Source organism: Panthera onca, chromosome A2, assembly GCF_046562875.1.
Source record: "Panthera onca isolate mPanOnc1 chromosome A2, mPanOnc1 haplotype 2, whole genome shotgun sequence".
Classification (NCBI taxonomy): Eukaryota; Metazoa; Chordata; class Mammalia; order Carnivora; family Felidae; genus Panthera; species Panthera onca.
The window spans coordinates 18,191,925-18,210,571 of record NC_138340.1 but is presented as its reverse complement, the minus strand read 5'-3'; the positions used below and the strand labels follow the sequence as shown (position 1 = coordinate 18,210,571).

The 18,647-nt window shown below is 40.5% G+C and overlaps 1 protein-coding gene across 3 annotated transcripts in view; it reads right to left on the bottom strand.

Annotated features, from left to right (window-relative positions):
* The window catches only part of ARIH2 (ariadne RBR E3 ubiquitin protein ligase 2), a 48,862-nt gene extending 36,126 nt beyond the window's left edge, over positions 1-12,736 (bottom strand). The window contains exons 1-3 of one of the 3 annotated variants that reach the window (XM_060633649.3): positions 12,594-12,736; positions 9,778-9,839; positions 7,761-8,105 (exon numbers count right to left, since the gene is read on the bottom strand). In XM_060633649.3, coding sequence (XP_060489632.1) covers positions 7,761-8,009 — 249 coding nt within the window. In that variant the 5' untranslated portion in view covers positions 8,010-8,105; positions 9,778-9,839; positions 12,594-12,736. Of the gene's footprint in view, positions 1-7,760; positions 8,106-9,777; positions 9,840-12,194; positions 12,510-12,593 lie in introns of those variants that run through there. The other 2 variants (XM_060633650.3, XM_060633652.3) reach the window with 2 other exon arrangements.
* Positions 12,737-18,647: the final 5,911 nt, after the last annotated feature.

Sequence of the window (18,647 nt, the reverse complement as noted above, 5' to 3'; positions counted from 1 at the left end):
AGAAACGTGCACACAGTGGTAGAGAGACAGGATATCCAACTCTGCCTGGGGATCAAGGAGGGTTTCGTGGGAGAAGGGAGTCAAGGGTAAATTCTCAGCTTCCAGCTTGGTGGATGGTGGTATCATCAATTAAGACAGAATCCAGGAAGCTAAGTTTGATGGCATTAAAGTTATTTCTTGTAAAAGAAGGCAAGGCTATCTACCGACTCTGGAAAATGATGGTGAGAGCCTAAAATAACGGATAAAAGAAATGAGAGTGAGTAGAGCGTGTACCAGGAAAGAAACTGCTAGTGAAAAAGAGCAACTTTCCCAGATAGAGACCACTCTTTGTTCATGATTATAAGAACAGCTCTGTTCTCTTAAAATCTCCAAACCAACTTTTGTTTGTCCTCCCTGTATTTTTCTCTATTTATGGTTGATAACTTGTGGTTTTCACAGTAAAACCATTTCATATGTATACAGGTTTGTGACAGTTCAAAGAAAAGGGAACAAAACATAAGCTTCAAATCTGACAATTCATGTCAATTTGAGTAATCAAGCCACAGGGCAGACACATTTTAGGAAGAGCAAGATGAAAAGCTTCCTGTATCTCACTCTGTACCTTTCTCAAATCTTTCCTACAGGTCTTCCCTCTTTTGGGCAGAGAAATCTAATCATTCAAATTTTTCCTAGAGCAGTAGGGGCAAAGACAAAATTTTTAAAGCTGGCGGGGGGCTGGGGGTGGGACAAAGCACAAGTAAGGAGATACCCCAATAATAAGAACCCTAAAATCAACTAAGCACTTCATTAAGTAGTGCTGTCAATGCAGGCCCAAGACCAAACACTGCAGTCAAACAGAAAGGTAGGAATAACAGGCTATATTCCCCTACATTCTTTCCTGGTCCCAATTCAAAATTCATTTTGTGTTATTTTTACTTTTCTTATCAGTGGGCTCCTGGAGAAGAGAACCAGAGGTTCTGGATGAAGGCAAAAGAATCCAAAGTACATGATCTAACTACCACACGCATACTCAGAGGCATCATCAGCAATATGTCACCCAGAACCTTCCTCAATGTGGCTTTTACCCTATGACTCAAAACACACAATCCTAAGAATATGTTCTGAGGAACCATAGCAAATATGTGAAAGTAACACTCCCCATTTTTCTGCGCTTGCCCTGCCTCCACCATGACATCTGTTTGAACATTCATGTTCGAATATTCACGTGCCAGGCACTTTATGTGCATCATCTCATTTAATACTGTGAAGGAGGTATTATCATTATTTTACAGACGAGAAAACTGAAGCTTAAAAATGTTGAGGAACTTGCCCAAGGTCACATTATATTAAATGGCAGAAAAGGGAACGGAGCCCAACCATCTGACCACCAGCCCAGGCTTTTGCCAAGGCCCAACAGACACAAAGGCCACATTCACAAAAATGTTCACAGCAGTATAACCAGTTCACAAGAACTGTCACACATATAAGTATTCACCTAAATGCCCATCAGGGAAAGTCTGAGCAAATTATGGCTCAATATGATGGTGTGATATTTACCCATTAAAAGTAATTTATGAGGATGAAGTAAAAACAAGGGGAAATACTTAAAATACAGGCATACCTCATTTTATTGTCCTTCGCAGATACTGCATTTTTTACAAATTGAAGGTTTGTGGCAACCATGGGTCAGGCAAGTCTGTCGGCACCATTTTTCCAACAGTATTTGCTCACTTCGTGTCTCTGTGTCACTTTTTGGTAACTCTTGCAGTATTTTAAACTTTTTCATTATTATTATATTTGTTATGGTGATCTGTGATTACAACTTGCTGAAAACTCAGGTAATAGCATTTTTTAGCCATAAAATACTTAATTAAGGTTTTTACATGTTTTATAGACATAACGCTATTGCACTTTATAGTACAGTGTACACATAACTTTTATATGCGCTGGGAAACCACAAAACTCATTTGACTTGCTCTGTTGTGATGTTTGCTTTATTGCAGCAGTCTGGAACCAAACCTGCAATATCTGAGGCATGCCTGTATACAAGAAAAGAGCAGAAGAATATCATTCCAGTGCCTGGCAGATAGTAAGTGCTCAATAAATATTGGTTGAATGAATGAACTGAAAGCACAGTAATATTACACACGAATACGGACAAGGTCTGAAGGATACTAAGCACGGAAGAAAACTTTTATTATAGGTTAATGGAATTACGAAGGATATTTTTTCTTAAATACTGTAGTAACACCTCAACAATATAAGGTTAAATATAAATAAATAAATAGTTCAGGATTAGAACACAAGTGTGGTGTTAAAATCACCCCTTGATTACACATGGTTGCTATGACAGTGTGAAAGCACAAGAAAAAGACTAGAATGAAAGCTGGCCTTGAATCTGATTAAAGGCTTCTCTTCTGGAAGACGGTGAACCTGCTGTACGTGGTGCCAGGTGCACAGTGAGGACACAAAGTCAATGATGATAATAACCTTTCTAAACTGGCAAGACGGACAATTGTAGCACTAGTTGTACTTAGGCAATTCTCAGTGTCACTCTGGACATTTCTCATCACCCTTTTAAAATAAATTTATACATCAGTAAAACACACATCAGACTTCCACACTAAAGCATCATGAAGTATGTCAACACGCCCACTAATAACCAACTATTTGAAACACAGGAATTGAATCTAGATTCTATTGAGATGCAGGCATGCAAAGAAACCTGACATCAGATCATAAAAATAGAAATCAGACGGCTGCTCAGCACACACTCAGTGTTACCAAGCCCAGCTTGAGGATACTTTCCCCTGAGAAGTAATAAAAAAACAATTACCATTAACTAATATGTAAATAAAAATAAAATGGTCCAAAATCCAGCTATATCAGGATATTAAAAAGCTGATTAAGTAAAATGAAAGTCTTTTTTTAGATATACAAAAACTTGATGCCACTTAAGAGAAAGGTTAAATATAAGGTATTTTGTGTTAAGAACATCAACTGCTCATGTTACAAGTGAGAAATGCGTAGAAACCAGGTTGTTTTGAACACGAGACTATAAAGACTTCTGCACTTGGGAGTCAGAAGCCCTGAAAACCAATTATGATTCATCCACAAAAGGGAAAAATGATCCAGAAGAATCATAAGAGATTTTCCAGCCACATTTTGCTGAATATCTAACACTAGATTTTAAAACAAATTCAAGAGTGGCAGAATAAAGATTTCTACATAACATTTTCCCAGCTCCACTGCAGTTAGTACAGCAATTCATAAAGCAAGAACTGTAGTACAAACACTCACAACCAGCCTATTTCTCCAATCCCATCCAGGGAACGAACACCAGGCTTAAGAAGTAAATAGTGCAGTCCAGCACTGAAGAAGTTTAAAAATTCTGTTCCTTTCCTCCAAATAGTAAAGACACCTCAGGCTGCATTTATGATCCTCCATGTGTTATTCTCTTTTACCTATAGTTCTTAGTCTCCCACTCTAGCACAGAAGGTAACTTTTCCACCCATTTCATTGACCCATGGAGCTTGGACTTGTGTTACCTGCACTGCCCTTCTACTCCACTTTCAAGGTTCTCCAGTCACAAGTTCAGACAGCTCATTGTTGCTCCATAGACTAGATCTAGCCCAAAGTGACTATTTCTTCTCCCTTCTTATGCAATTGGGTGGGGCCTTGAACAACATAACAACACTTGTCTCCCGCCCACACCCCTAATGTGCTACTGAGAGAAGGAGCGCACCATGCACGAGATTCCCCTGGCCCATCACCAATGAAAGCCAGCCTAGACTGTCTGGGGTTCTCCCATGGCTGAGCTCCTTCTTGAGCAGCCAACAGCAAATGCCTCAGGATTTTCACAGAATAGTACTAACAGGATTCACTGAATGACAAAATTCCTCTTGGCTAACTAGTGCACATTTTGCAATAAAAATGTCTGTTACTACTAGAAAAGACCTCTCTCATCTATAACAATAACAATCAAGTAATCTTTGTGTGAGTTTCATATAAAAATAAATACAGTGTTTTAAAAAGTTAACTGTTTTCCTTAAACACTCATACCTACGTAACTGACTACAAATATTTGTCAAAGATTTTTCCTCTCCTATAACATAGTACCTCACCTGGCAATCATCTAATCTCTAATGACTACAGTGGACACTTGGAACATGGGCTTGAACTGGGCAAAACCACTTACATGCAAATTTTTTACACTACAGTACTATAAATGTCTTTTCCCTATGACTTTCTTAGTAACATTCTCTTTTCTCTAGCTTACTTTATTGTAAGAATACAGTACACAATACACATAACATACAAAACATGTGTTGACTGTTTATGTCACTGGTAAGGCTTCCAGTCAACAGTAAACTATTAGTATTAAGATTGGGGGAGTCAAAGTTATATATCGATTTTTGGCAGTGTGGGGGTTGGCATCCCTAATCCCTGCATTGTTCAAGGGTCAACTGTATTCTATCTGTAAGATGACAGCTCATTCTAAAAACAATGCTTCTAGTTTTGCTATTATTTGAACACCAGTAGCTGCCCCCCCCCCCCCCTAACAGATAAGCATTTTCTCTGTTGTCTATCCTTAGCCCTTAATCTGATTTCCTGGGAAGTTTCCTTTCTCAATTAATGATCTTACTCATGGATCTGTCTCACAACACATATAGGAAGTTACCCTGACACCAGGGGCCCTCATGACACCAAAAGCCCAGACTGGAATTTTAATATTTAAGAGAGGTCAAATCTCAAAAGGCAATAATAAAGTTACTTTTATGCTGAAGAATGGCTCATCCATTGGCAACTAACAATACACAACAAAGTAAAATAAACACAAGTATCAGTGAAAAAGTCAAGCCAGTCCTCAAACTTAGCTTTCATTCACAGACAACTGTTCATATGGCAGAGTTTTAAACCACATACGTGTCATGTTTTCTACTAGTCAAACACCTAAATCAATAAAATAATTAAGTATCTCAATATGTCATGGAGTTGTGCAAACACCATGACCAATGGGGAACACCAGCAGTGATTTGGATGATCACCACTGAGCTCCACTCTCTGATACACATGCAACAGGGGAGCTAGAATAGCCAAAGCAGCAATAAACACCATTCTGTAAATGCAGCACTTAAATTATCCCCTCCTGCCTCATGATATATTATATAGAAAAATAAAATATCACAAAAATAAAAACATTAGTTTTTAGCCAGTCTGAAAAAGAAAGATTGTGTGTGATTTCCTCTTTACTCTTAATTTAGCTGTTTTTGCCTAGCCTCTTTGGTCAAATTCCCAAACTACTTAAAACACCACTAAGTCCCTTTATATGTAGCCAAGCCACCAAAAGAACCCAGACCCTTGCTGCCCAGCCCCAGAAAGAAAATGGGTTATTAACATGCTCCTCAGTGAGGTCTAGGGAGGGGGGAAAAAAAAATCTATCTTCTACCAAGATCTAAATTTTCATGGGCTATTTTCTTCTTTGCCCCATTTTCTCTTTAACCCTTTCCTTGTGTTTCAACATTCTTCCATCTTTTTTTACTCCTTCATCTCTACACCAAGTACTTTTTGCTTCTTCTTTTCATGATCTTTAACTTTGTTTTCCTTAAAGACTCATACCTACATAATCGACTACAAATATTTGTCAGAGATTTTTCCTCTCCTATAATACCTTACCTGGCAATCTAATCTCTAATGACTATAGTTGACACTTGAACAACATGGCCATAATGCCTTTTCATGACAACAGAGAAGGATGTACAGCAGGGGACTAGGGAATCTAGCTCATACCAACAGCATCAGCTATTGTCATCAACAGTTGACAAAACCCACAGTATCCAAGAAATCACAGTATCCAAGAAATTATTCAACACCTACTATGGATGAAACACTGAGACAGGAATGATGGGGAAGAAAAGGAATAAAGCAGTTTCTGCCCTCTAAGAAGTGACAATCTAGTTGGAGAGATCATGCAAAAATATGCAAAAGGGTTAAACAAGATAAAACAGTCAGAAGACTGCAGTATGTGCTCTAATATACATGGGTTGTGATGTTTGGGCCCTGAGACCAAAGGAGAGTACAACCACTATGTTGTAGGGGTCTCAAGAAGGCTTGCTCAGGAAAAGTATAAGTTAGACTGAAGGACCTCTGAGGGTATAAAAAGTGAAGAAGGAAAGGGAGGGCTTTCTCTGGGAGGAAGACTTTCCAGGGGGCTGACCCTGTATCAGCTTAATAAGAAGAAAGAATGTAAAATGGTAAATGTTACATGTATTTTACCACAATTTAAAAAAAAAGGAGGACACGTGCCTGGGTCCCTCACCTGTCTCCAAAAGGGTAGGAAAATCAGCACAGATTGCTTGACAAACAGAATTCTTATGCATAGATGGAACATCCTGATGCACTTAGTCAACTGATAATCTCCAGCACATAGCCACACACCTGATGATACCTTTTCTATTTAAATGCCAACACTGTGTATAACCTAACAATATGGTTAAAGAAACGAGTTGATCAGATAGAGAGAGGTGTGCATTGTGAGGAAGAGACCTGATGCTTCTTTTTCTACCAGGGAAATGTCCTCTGGAAACAGAGGTCCCAGCAGCTTTGCTAAAGTTATGGTGTAGAAATCCCAAATCCAGATGTTCCAATGGGTCTCCATTCTTCAGAGCTTTCTGCTGAGCACAAGAAGTCTCCAATCCTTCCAAAAGTGAGTCACAAAAAAAGTTTTAGATTTCAACTTCCAACTAGCTGGTAATAAAGCCCTGACTATAAATCCAAGATATTAGTTAGCCTTTGCTGACTACCTGGAAAAAAAAAAAATCCCTAAACTAGTAGATAAAGCAGCTTTTACAAAAATAACACAGCACATCTTAGTTACTTCCATTTAAATACCAACAATTATTTGGTTGAAATCATGCCAATGTGTCCTTGACCTTCAATTTGAGCAGAAAACAAGATCCATATAACAGTTTCTGAAGGAAGGTCAGCGAAAACAATGAAATAAGAGAAATGTCCCCACTTTCACATAATGGCCAACATTAGAAGAGAAAGAAAACATGCTGGGAAATTGTCTAAATGACATAAAGATATTCATAGCACACAGTGTTCTATGTGAGTGTACTATGTACTAGTCTAATATTACATAGCACAAAATGTGCATGGTAAGAACAATAACTGGCCTGGGGCGCAAGATTGAAAAGCATGCTAGTTTAAGTGTTAAAAATAAGATTCTTGCTGGAATAACCAACTCTTTAAATTTTCCATATAAAACCCCAAAATCAGTGAAACACAAGCTAAAATTTCTTTCAACATGAGACATTAGTTTATGATGCAACGGAGCTCAATTAGCACAGAGGCACTGATTATTCAGGGCATACCCTGGGTACCTCTCAAGACATTTGCCAGTCATTCATACATGGTCATGTAGAGGATGACAATCCTGAGGCTAATCATATCTTACCTCATAAAGTTTCATAAAACTCACTTTCTGAAACCAGTGTTAATCTATGCAATTCCGCTTCAATGTACTTCCAGTCTATCCTGAATCCACCCCACCCTTCCTTTTTAATTCTTAGTAATTTGGGAATTTGAGGACCTTAGATACACATATATTAGAAAACAAAGTGAAGCATCAAATGTGTCCAACTAATGCAGCATACACCTAAATTTGGTTTCACTACAGGGCCATTCATTTGATCAATACAGAGGAGACATCAGTTAGCAACAGCTCATATTTAGATTTAACTGGGGGCATTACACCTGGAATTGACAATACTGCTCACCTTTAGGACAGAGGCTAAGCTGGTCATGTGCTCATTGAGGGCACCCTCGGATTCCTTGTAGGTCAAGCAGGTGAACTGGTACTCCTCAGGATCAAAGGCATCGGCCCCCTGCTGCTCAACATCGCTGGCTACTCCCACGTAATAGTCCTCTATGTCCCCAGGGTCTTCATCCTCTTCTTCTTCCTCACAATTTGGGTCATAGTCCTCTTCATTGCTGTCAGACCCCTGGCTATTCATGTCCACAGACATCTTAGCATCCAGCCAAGCTGCAGATCAGGAAAGCAGTTTTTTTCCCCTCCCCCCAAACTTTACCACTTTCTCAAATGCATTAGTGTTTTTTGTCTTCTAAGGAAGGAAAAGAAAAAAATAAGTGTTACTTTCACTATAAGTTATAACAGAAACCATTCAAAAATCAAAATGTCATAGGCTGGCCCTACCCCCCATTATGGCCTATTCCAACTCTGGTCTCATACAGGAAACTTCACCATCATCTCCCTGCCCAAGCTTATCGAAGGGAAACTCTTTCCTTGAAGGGCAGAAGCAGCTAATGATGGTAACTTCACAAGAAGGGCCTCACATGGAAAAGTAAATAAGGAAGGCCATCTGCTCTATGTCAAGGGGTCAAATTCCCATGGATTTATCCTTCTTGTGGGAGTCCTTAAGAAAGAGGCACTGGGCGCCTAGATGGCTCAGTCAGTTGGGCATCTGACTCTTGATTTCAGCTCAGGTCATGATCTCATGGTTTGTGAGATCAAGCCCCACACTGAGCTCTGTGCTGACAGCGAGGAAGCTGCTTGGGATTCCCTCTGTCCCTCGCTCTCTCTCAAAATAAACAAACTTAAAAAAAAAAAAAAAAAAGGCACATCTCCACAGGTGAAGCAACCTAAAGGCTGAACTACCAAAGTTTAAAATCTCTTTGCTAATTACACCCCACTAACCGGTGACACATAAAGTACACAAATGACATAGTTCCTTCCCACCGTAATGTCTAGGAAAAAAATACCACTGTTCCACAGACATTGCTCTCAGATATCTGAAAAACAGGTGCATAGTTAGTTAAGAAAAAATAAAAGGCACAAAGCTCTTCAACATCCTCCTCTAGTCTGCAGAGTTAACTGATTTTTCAGTTTTAAAGGATTCTACTGATCCTTTCTTTTTTTTTTTTAAGTAATCTCTACACCCAGTGTGGGGCCTGAACTCACAACCCCGAGATCAAGAGTCGCATGCTCCACTGACTAAGCCAGCGAGGCACCCCTCTGATTCTTTAAAAGGGGTACTTTGAGGCAAAGAAATTGATCCAATAGTGAAGGAAAACTACAAATTGAAGGAAAACTACGCATATTCTGCCTTGACCGAATGAAGGGTAGGAAAAACCAAAATCTATTTAAGATGAAGAAAAAGAGTTCAAATGGAACAAGTTATTAAAAAAAACCCTCAGAGGTCAAAATGTTACTCAATTACAAATGAAAAGAGAATACTAGTTGAGAAAGCAAAACAATCACAAGTCCTAACTTCACCTCAGAGAAGATTTTGGTAAAAACCCATTAACTTTTCTGCATAAGTACCGTTCCAAGTGATCATCTGCAAGAAACAGTATTAAACAGTGATTTAAATCTAAAAACTAATAGGACTTTAAAATGCAAGAGCATCTGGATTGAATGGTATGTAAATAACCTCCATAACCAAATCTGGATTAAATGCAAAAGTATATATGAAGTCTATCTGACCATAAATAAGACAAAGATAAAAATTAAAACACATTAAAATGAACGTGTACTGACTCTGTAACCAGTCTAAAGGACTACAGAGCCACCTTTTAATGATATTATAAAAATAGCAGGGAATTGAAGTTTGACATGCTAACCATAAATGCCCAATTTTTTTTTAAATCACATTAATAAAAGGGAATTTGCAGTTTGACTTCTAACAAATTGTTTGGTATAGAATGACCTAATTACAAATAAACTATGGTATTTTTCCTTTAGAAAAAAAAAGTTAATCTTTAAATTAAAAATACCTGTAATTCTTGAAGATCTTTCAAGATGTCACCCCAAATATTCTATGTCATATAACTTCCATCTAAAATGAAAAGACACAACTCTATTTACATTTTTTAAGTTGGCACCCTGGTTTTGCAAATTTATTTTTTTTAAAGCAAAGACATTTAAAAGGATATGCAGCAAGAGACCAGAGTAACTATGAAATTATTTTCTTGTAAGTCCCACAGAAACCTGTATGTCATTATACTGAAAAGAGTTACATGGCCTTCTAAAAAAGAAAGTATTCAAAGTAAACAGCTGATAATAATTTAACCTGGAGTACTGGTGATGTAAATAGATACCCAATCCCTCTCCTCAGTTTGGAAACCCACCACTTTGCTCCTATGGCTCAGATTTCCTAAATTACTAGCACAATTTCAATCCTAAAGGTTACACAGAAGTTAGCAAAGTAAACTGCAACTGGCTTAAAATGAGACTTAGTATAAAGTCACTTCCATGGTGATAATCTAATACAGAATATCGCCAATATTTCAGACCTCCCTTTACTCATGAAAGTTATTGTGAAATAAAAAGTGTCCCCCAATAGGATGTCAAGTAGGCTATATTAACATCCATTTGCTGCCTCTCTTCTGACATGCTCAAAGGCCATCCGACCTTCTCAGATACAGATCTCACTATCCAAAACTAAGTACTACTACGTGCTTACTCAATAAGAAATCTTATGTCTATTTCTTTATCCTTTAGGATTTCCTAGAAAACCAGAATTTATAACTTCAAAAAAATACTTCTAACACAGGTAAATATAAACTAAATGAAAATTAAAGTCCAATGATTATGTAAAATTATTTCTAAAATAGAAAACTGGGGCACCTGGGTGGCTCAGTCGGTTAAGTGCTGACCGGCTCAGATCATGGTCTCATGGTTCATGAGTTTGAGCCCGGTAAGGCTCTGTGCTGACAGCTCGGGGCTTGAAGCCTGTGTCAGGTTCTGTGTCTCCCTCTCTCTCTGCCCCCCCCCCCCCAATTGTGCTCTGCCTGTCTCTCAAAAATTAATAAACATTAAAAAAAATTTTTTTTAATAGAGAACTGATTTTTTAAATATCTTTTAACCTGTATTTTTATGCAAGATACTGCTTCTTGGGCAAATAAACTCTATAAATATTGTTCCCATCTACAAAATTTCACTACCAATATTAGTTCTCATTTAATGACAGCCAATTTCAGGTTTGACTCATTCTCACTAAATCTTCACAATCCTACAAGGTGACTATCATCCACTTCTTACAAATGAGGAAGCTACAGTTCAAAAAAGTTAAGTAACTTGTCCAGATCACACTGCTGCAACCACTATTACCCAGAGACAATACTTCCACAAGATTCATGACCTATAAGGATTCATAAATCTCCATCACCCTCCCAGAAAACCTAATACTATCTACCTGCAGAATCACAACAAAAGGCCATGCTTTCCACTTTCTCTGGATTTCTCCCCAGGATTGGAGCTTAGAGGTTTGCCCATAGGCTTCTCACCAACTAAATATTCAAGAAGCAGGGTAAACTTTCAGACTCCCCTCCAAAAAAGAGAAAGCCATTTCACACTTAGTAGGTGTTCTAGGTTTAGATTTAAACACTTAATCTTTTCAAAGTTAAAATATCCCTAATTCTACTTAAAAGAGTGCTGACATTGCTCAAAGGGTCCAGAATGTTATTGTCTTATTAACAGAACTGATGACAACGCTTTAACTTCCTTTAGATGTTAGCTATTATCCCTACACCCTAGACAGAAGAGTAATAGAAATTACTTCTCCTCCAGAGCCAAAGTCACGTGTTCAAAAGACGTGACACCCTCCCTGGGCTAAAGGATCCAAACTGAAGACTTCTCAGTTTAAAGTTGACAAGAACAAAACACTTTTTGGCGAGTCCGACGATGTTTACTCCAGACATAATATTTGGCTCTGAATGGTCACTTACTAAGGTTAAATCTCCAAAGAAAACTACTTAGCACTTTTAAAATATGAACCAGCAACTTAGTTTCAAAACCCTACACTACACCATCCTAAGATGGTTGGCACTAGCCCCATGTGGTTATTAAAATTTAATTTAAAAATTAAATAAAACCTAAAAGTTGGGTTTTCAGTAGCACTAGCCACAAGTCAAATGCTCAACAGCCACGTGTGGCTAGGGACTATCCTACTTAGAAGCAGAAGTATAGAATATGTCCATTGTGGCAGAAAGTTCTACGGGACAGAGCAACAATCAGTACAGAGGTGAAGTCATTCGAAAACACGGCTGCCTCTCCCGCGGCTAGCACAGCAGCGTCCGGCGAGACCGCAGCTCAGCTCTTGGGCCGAATGTCGGTACCGAGGCGCCGGGACAGCCTCGAGGACACGGAGCCCACGCGCCAGTGGTCCCTTCGCAGGCGGGCGTTAACTAACCGTGCGAATGGCACTGCGAAGGCTCCGAAAGATGACTGGAGTTGGAAGCCCCAGAGGCGGCGCGTTTCCCCGGCGCGCCCGGTAGGGAGGGCCCAGATGCGCCGGCGCTAGTCGGTCAGAGGCGCTGGCCTCCGACCTCTCCACCAGCTGAGAAGACGGCGGGAGGAGAAAAAACTGAGAGACGCCAGGCGCCCGCCCGCCCCGGCCGTAGCCTTCAGCCGCCCCTCCGCGGGCGGCGCTGGGAGCTGAGACGGTGAACCGACGGCCGGGGGGCACGGGGGCCTCGCGGACGGCGACGAAGGCGGAGCCCCGGCCGGGCCAGGGAGGCGCGCGGAGAGTCCACCCCCCCTCCCCGGCGCGCCGGGGTAAACAAGGCCGCGACCTGCGCCGCACACTTACCGGGAGCCGCAGCCCGCGGCCGCTGAGCCCGGGCAGGCCAGACCGGGTCTGGCCGGGCCAGACGGATCGGACACTGTAGCAGAAGCGGCAGCGGAGGCTACGGGCCGACGCCGGTCAAGGCCCGCGCTCCTTCCTCCCGCGGAGCCGTCTCCGCAGCTCCGGAAGTGCTCAGTACGGTTGCGTCACTTCCGGCCCGGGGTCGACCCGCGGTCGCTGAGGTCGCGACTGGCGCTGGGTATTAGCGTCCCTTGGCTGGCGCTTCGCTACACCTCAGCACTCAGATCCCGAGTGTGAGCGGGGTACGGCCGGCTCAGAAGGCTGAGGGAGGCCTCGGGGGAGAGGGGTCGGCTTATTGGAGAGTGGTCAAGGCATTTCTTCCGGCTTTCACCAGCGCCGCCCGCCAGGATATTTAACCAGCGTTTTTCTGACTCCTCGCTTCACTGTTTGAATTCGAGTGTAGCGCACAGAAGACCTAATGACGTCCGTGGAGTGGATAAAGGACTATTGTTTCCCGGCCCCTATCTGGTGGAAAGAGAACTGGGCCTTCGGGTCAGCGCGCCGGGACGGCAATTTCTGCCTACACTCTCAGGCTGCCGCCTGGTGGCCCCCGAGCCGCAGAGACCATCCGGGCTCGGCTTTTCCTTTTTACTCTTCCGCCCAGTTCTCCAGCTTCCCATTCACCGTACAAGAGTGAATAGAAATTTTGTTTCTTAAATTCCACATTGCCTTGCTGCACGGTTTCTTCAAACAGTATAGGAAGTATGTGCTACCTTGTCTCCCCATAACTTCTAGGACCTGTTGCCAAGTATTGTGGGTAGATAGAGCCACTGAGGCTCACTCAAGTTGCTGCTGGACAAGTGGAAATGCGGGTGTGAAGCGGGTGATGTTAGGGAACATCCTGGCTGTTGAAGTCCTCATAATCCAAACTATTTCCACCCATACACAAGTCGTGTATGTACTGATATTCAAGATAACTATGCGTAACGAGTTCTTTAGTTCTTGCTTTTTTTTTCTTTCTTAGTTCTTGCATGTATCCTTGTATCGCTTTTTTTTTTTTTTTTTTTTTTTTTTTTTTTTGAGAGAGAGAGAGAGCTTGAGCAGGGAAGGGGGTAGAGGGAGAGAAAGAATCTCGTGCAGGCTTCACACTCAAGGTGGAGCCCAACGCAGGGTTCGGTTTCATGACCTTGGGATCATGATCCTAGCTGAAATCAAGAGTCGGCTGCTCAACCGACTCAGCCACCCAGGCGCCCCTCCTGTATTTCTTATACATGGTTTTCAGCTTCCAGTTTAACTCAGAGCATGTACTTAAATAAGGTGCAGCCAAGTTCTAGAAAGCCTCACACCCCTCCCCCCCCAAAAAAGAAACAACTACTTGAAAGCCCAAATTAATTTGGAGTGAAAACTAGTAGCAATGAGTAACAATTGTAGGATTATGAATTTTATATGCATTAGCAACATAAAAGTCTACTAAAATCCAATGTACTTATTTCATTTGTTTTGACAAAACATGCCTTTAAATTAGCAAAGAACCGAAGATATATTTTGTGCAAATGAAATCTCAGTTTCATAGCTGGGTTCTCACTTTGGGTTACTGGTAATAAATGCTCTCCAGCAATTAAAAGGGAACAGTCTTTCTGTAGCATTATTGGATTTACAAAATAGAATTTGTTCATGTGTCAAGTACATGGGTGCACATACAATATATTGGAATCCTATGTGTTATCCTTATTTGTTCACGTGTCTTTCCCCTGCTAAAAGTGAGTTTCTTAAGGGCACAGATCCAACCTTATTTTCAATATTACTTTATTAAGTAAACATTTATTGGGCTGATGATAATATTTTTAACTAGTGGAAATTTCTCTCCAGGAAATAGAGATTTAAGAATTAAGCCAAAACATATAAAAACAGGGAGGGGGACAAAACCGAAAATACGGAGAACAAACTGAAGGTTACTGGAGGGGTAGTGGGAGGGGGGAATGGGATAAATGGGTAAGGGGCACTAAGGAATCTACTCCTGAAATCATTGTTCCACTATATGCTAACTAATTTGGATGTAAATTTTAAAAAAATAAAAAAACAAGTTAATAAAAATAAATAAATAAATAAATAAATAAACAAACATTTTAAAAAAAGAATTAAGCCAAAACATTTAAGGATATGCATAAAAGTATGTGCACAGATATGTGCTTTGGAATGGTGATTCAAATAGAAAATGTTTGCAGGATCCAAAATGTCCCAAAGTAAGAGTTTGTTAAATTATGGTAAGATATATACAATAAAGAAAACCATTAACTATGATGCTGTACTAAGATGTCTATTGACAAGGAAAGGTATTTTTGATATACTCTTAAGTGATAAGAATAAGAAATGAGATGTGTACAATATTACATTTTCAAAATATATATGCATGTAAAATGTATAAAGTCTCATGATTTCTGTGGTACAGGAATCCAGACAGGCCAAGGTGGGAGTGGATTATCTCTCCTCCTCAATATCTAGGGCCTTAGCTGGAATGCTTGAAGGCTAGGAGCTGGAATCATGGGAAGAATTATTTACTCATACATCCAATGGTTTTTGGTGGCTGTCAACTGGGGGCTTAGCTGGGGCTGTTAGCCAAAACACATATACACATGACCTCTCCATGTGGTCTGGTTTCCCTGGTAACATGATAGCTAGGTTCCAAAGACAAGTGTCTTAAGAAAAATAGAGCCAGGTGGAAGCTATATTTCTTTTTATGACTTTGCCTTTGAAGTCACACAGCTTTCCTTCTACCACATATTATTGGTCCAAGCAGTTACAAATGTTCTCTGAGGTTCAAGGGAAGAAAATGAAGCCCCACCCTTGAGGGAGGAATACCAACATTGTATCACATTGTAAGAAAAGCATGTGGAATAGGATATATGTTGGTGTGGCCATCTTTGGAAAATATAATCTATCACATCACATATTACATATATATACCTTATACATGTAGCTTTCATCTTTGCCTTTATTGATTTGAGTTCTGCAAGTCATATATTGATACATTAAAGTTGTGTAAAATTAATACAAAAATGTTTATAGCAATGTGAATATTCCCATTAACTCTGTTCCATTCTCTTTATCCTATCTGGGGTTATTACCACTGTCCGAATCCTTTCTATTCATCTACCTACATATCTATATTCACAGCTATACACACACATTTACCCCCCCCGCCCCACACCCCGTTGGTAACAGACTATTATAAAATTCTTCTTTTTTCACTTAGTGGAAGGTGCTATTATTATCCCCAATTCCACAAATGAGCAAACTAAGACACAGAAAGTTGTGGTAATTGCTCAAAATTATAAAGCTAGGAAGTCGCCAAGCTGAGATTCTAAACTGGGCCATGTGGCTCCAGAGCCTACCCTCTCTCCACAGTGCTGGACCCCTTCTCAGTATTTTCTAGTATAAATGTATTATCATCTGTTTGACCATGCCCCCTCTGCAGGGCATCAGTTTCCAATCTTTCACCATTACAAATAGTACTACACTGAACACCCTCAGATGTACTTTTTGCATAGATGTAAAAAGTTTGGAGTTGTATTTCTAGAAATGGAATTGGTGTATCAACTGGTATCTTCATCTCACATTGTGATAGATACTGCCAAATCACCTTTAAAAAATGCCTTTAAAGGGCGCCTGGGTGGCTCAGTTGGTTAAGCATCTGACTTCAGCTCACGTCATGATCTCACAGTTTGTGAGTTTGAGCCCCACATCGAGTCCTGTGCTGACAGATCAGAGCCTGGAGCCTGCTTTAGATTCTGTGTCTCCCTCTCTCTCTGCCCCTCTCACGCTCTGTCTCTGTCTCTCTGTCTCTCTCTCTCTCTTAAAAAAAAAAAAAACAAAAAACAAAAAAAACTTTAATGCCTTTGATTCTTTGAGGCCAGCTGAAGGCCAGGCACCATGTTGTCAGATAAATGGTGAGGAAAGGAGATCACAGTTGCTGTAGTTTAGGAGCTTTGGTCTAGTAAGAGATGCAGAAATTAGAGGAATAGTAAAATAAGTATGAAATTGCTGTGAAGAGTACTGCACAGGAGATTCACTACATCTTCATCCTCTGCTCCATCTACACTCATTCTCTAGCAATCTCATCTAACCTCTGCCCAAGGACCTTCAGTACACTGATAACTTACAGATTTTTCTTTCTAGCTCTACCCAATTCCCTAACCTCCACGTTCAATATATTCAAGTGTCCATTCAATATGCCCATTTGGAGGTCATATTGGCAATGTCCCGAACAAAACTCAATTTTATCCCCAAACTGGTTATTCCTCCAATGTGTCCCCGCTCAATAATGCCACTATTTCTCACTGTTTACTCAGGCCAAAAATTCACAAGTCTTCTATGACTCTTCTTTCCCTTTCAAATATTGCATTCAGTCTGTAAATGTTATATCTCCATCGTATGTCCTGATTTGGCATTTCTGCTGCTCTAGTACAAACCATCATGTGTCCCTAGATGTGAGCAATTAACTAGTCTCCATATTTCTACCCTTTTGCTATGATATCTGTTCTCTACATTATCTAAAAAGATCTTCTTAGGGGCGCTTGGGTGGCTCAGTAGGTTGACTAGATTTCGACTCAGGTCATGAAATCACAGTTTGTGAGTCCGAGCCCTACGTCCAGCTCCACGATGGAAGTGCAGAGTCTGCCTGGAATCCTTTCTCTCTCCCTCTCTCCCTGCCCCTCCTGCGCTCTCTTTGTCAAGATTAATAAATAAACTTAAAAAAAAATTAAAAGTTTGTTTTTGAGAGAGAGAGAGCAGGGGAGGGGCAAAGAGAGAAGGAGAGAGAGGGGATCCCAAGCAGGCTCCTCCTGACAGCGCAGAGCCTGATGAGACAGATGCTTAACGACTGAGCCACCCAGGAACCCTTTTTTTTCAAAAATTTCTTAGCCAAGGAGCACCTTGATGGCTCGGTCAGTTAAGCGCCCGACTCTTGGTTTCAGCTCAGGTCATGATCTCATGGTTTGTGAGTTCAAACCCCACATCAGGCTCTGAGCTGACAACAGGGAGCCTGTTTGGGATCCTCTCTCTTCCTCTCTCTCTGTCCCTCCCTTGATTACTCTCTCTGTCTCTCAAAAATAAATAAATAAATTTAAAAAAAAAATGTTAAGCAGTAATCATGACCAAAAGCATGTTTACCTTTGTTCCTGTCATTAATAGGAAAGTTTCCAATATTTTACCTTTAAATATTTTTAGTTACTAGGCTCCTGTTTTTAAATATCTTTTTTTTTTTTTTAAAGTAGACTCCACACCCAACATGGGGCTTGAACTCAGAACCCTGATATCAAGATTGTATGCTCTACCAACTGAACCAGCCAGGTACCCCTCTTTTATTATTTTTTAAGGTAGTTACTTTTTTATCTATTGCAAGGGAATTTACTTAAGATCTTAAGTTTATAGTCTTATGTGCTTTTCTTTTTTTTTAAAGTTTATTTATTTATTTTTTAGGAATCTCTATACCCACCATGGGGCTTGTACTCATGACCCCGAGATCAATAGTTGCACATTCCTCTGATTGAGCCAGCCAAGCACCCCACTTTTTATTTTGTTTTTGGTAAGGAATGATACTGAATACTACTATTGCTGGTCGGACTTTCTGGAAACAAATGCTGAGATGGAGTTGGGAGAGCAAGGTATTTATTAGGGACCAACATATGTAAAGGGAAGGGGCAGGAAGCAGAATTAGGCAGAGGCAAAAGTTAAACTGTGTTGCAGTCCCAGCGAAGCTGCCACCTATGTAGCAGAGATCACTGGAATGAACAGTGCCTATCAGAGTATCTCATACTAGGCCAGACTGGCCAGACATTTATATGCTTTTACATACTTGGATTTATATGCTTGCTCAATCACTGCATATGGCCTGTCTTGGGAAGTGTATGACCAGAGAGGAGGCAGTTATCTGAAGCTAAGGTATATCCTGAAAGACTGAGAGCTAGAGGCTATCTGCTACTGTATGTTCCACAGGTAGGCAGCCAGGCCTTCCCTGAAGAAGGTTCTAGGTGGTACAATTCCATGTCTACCACAAAT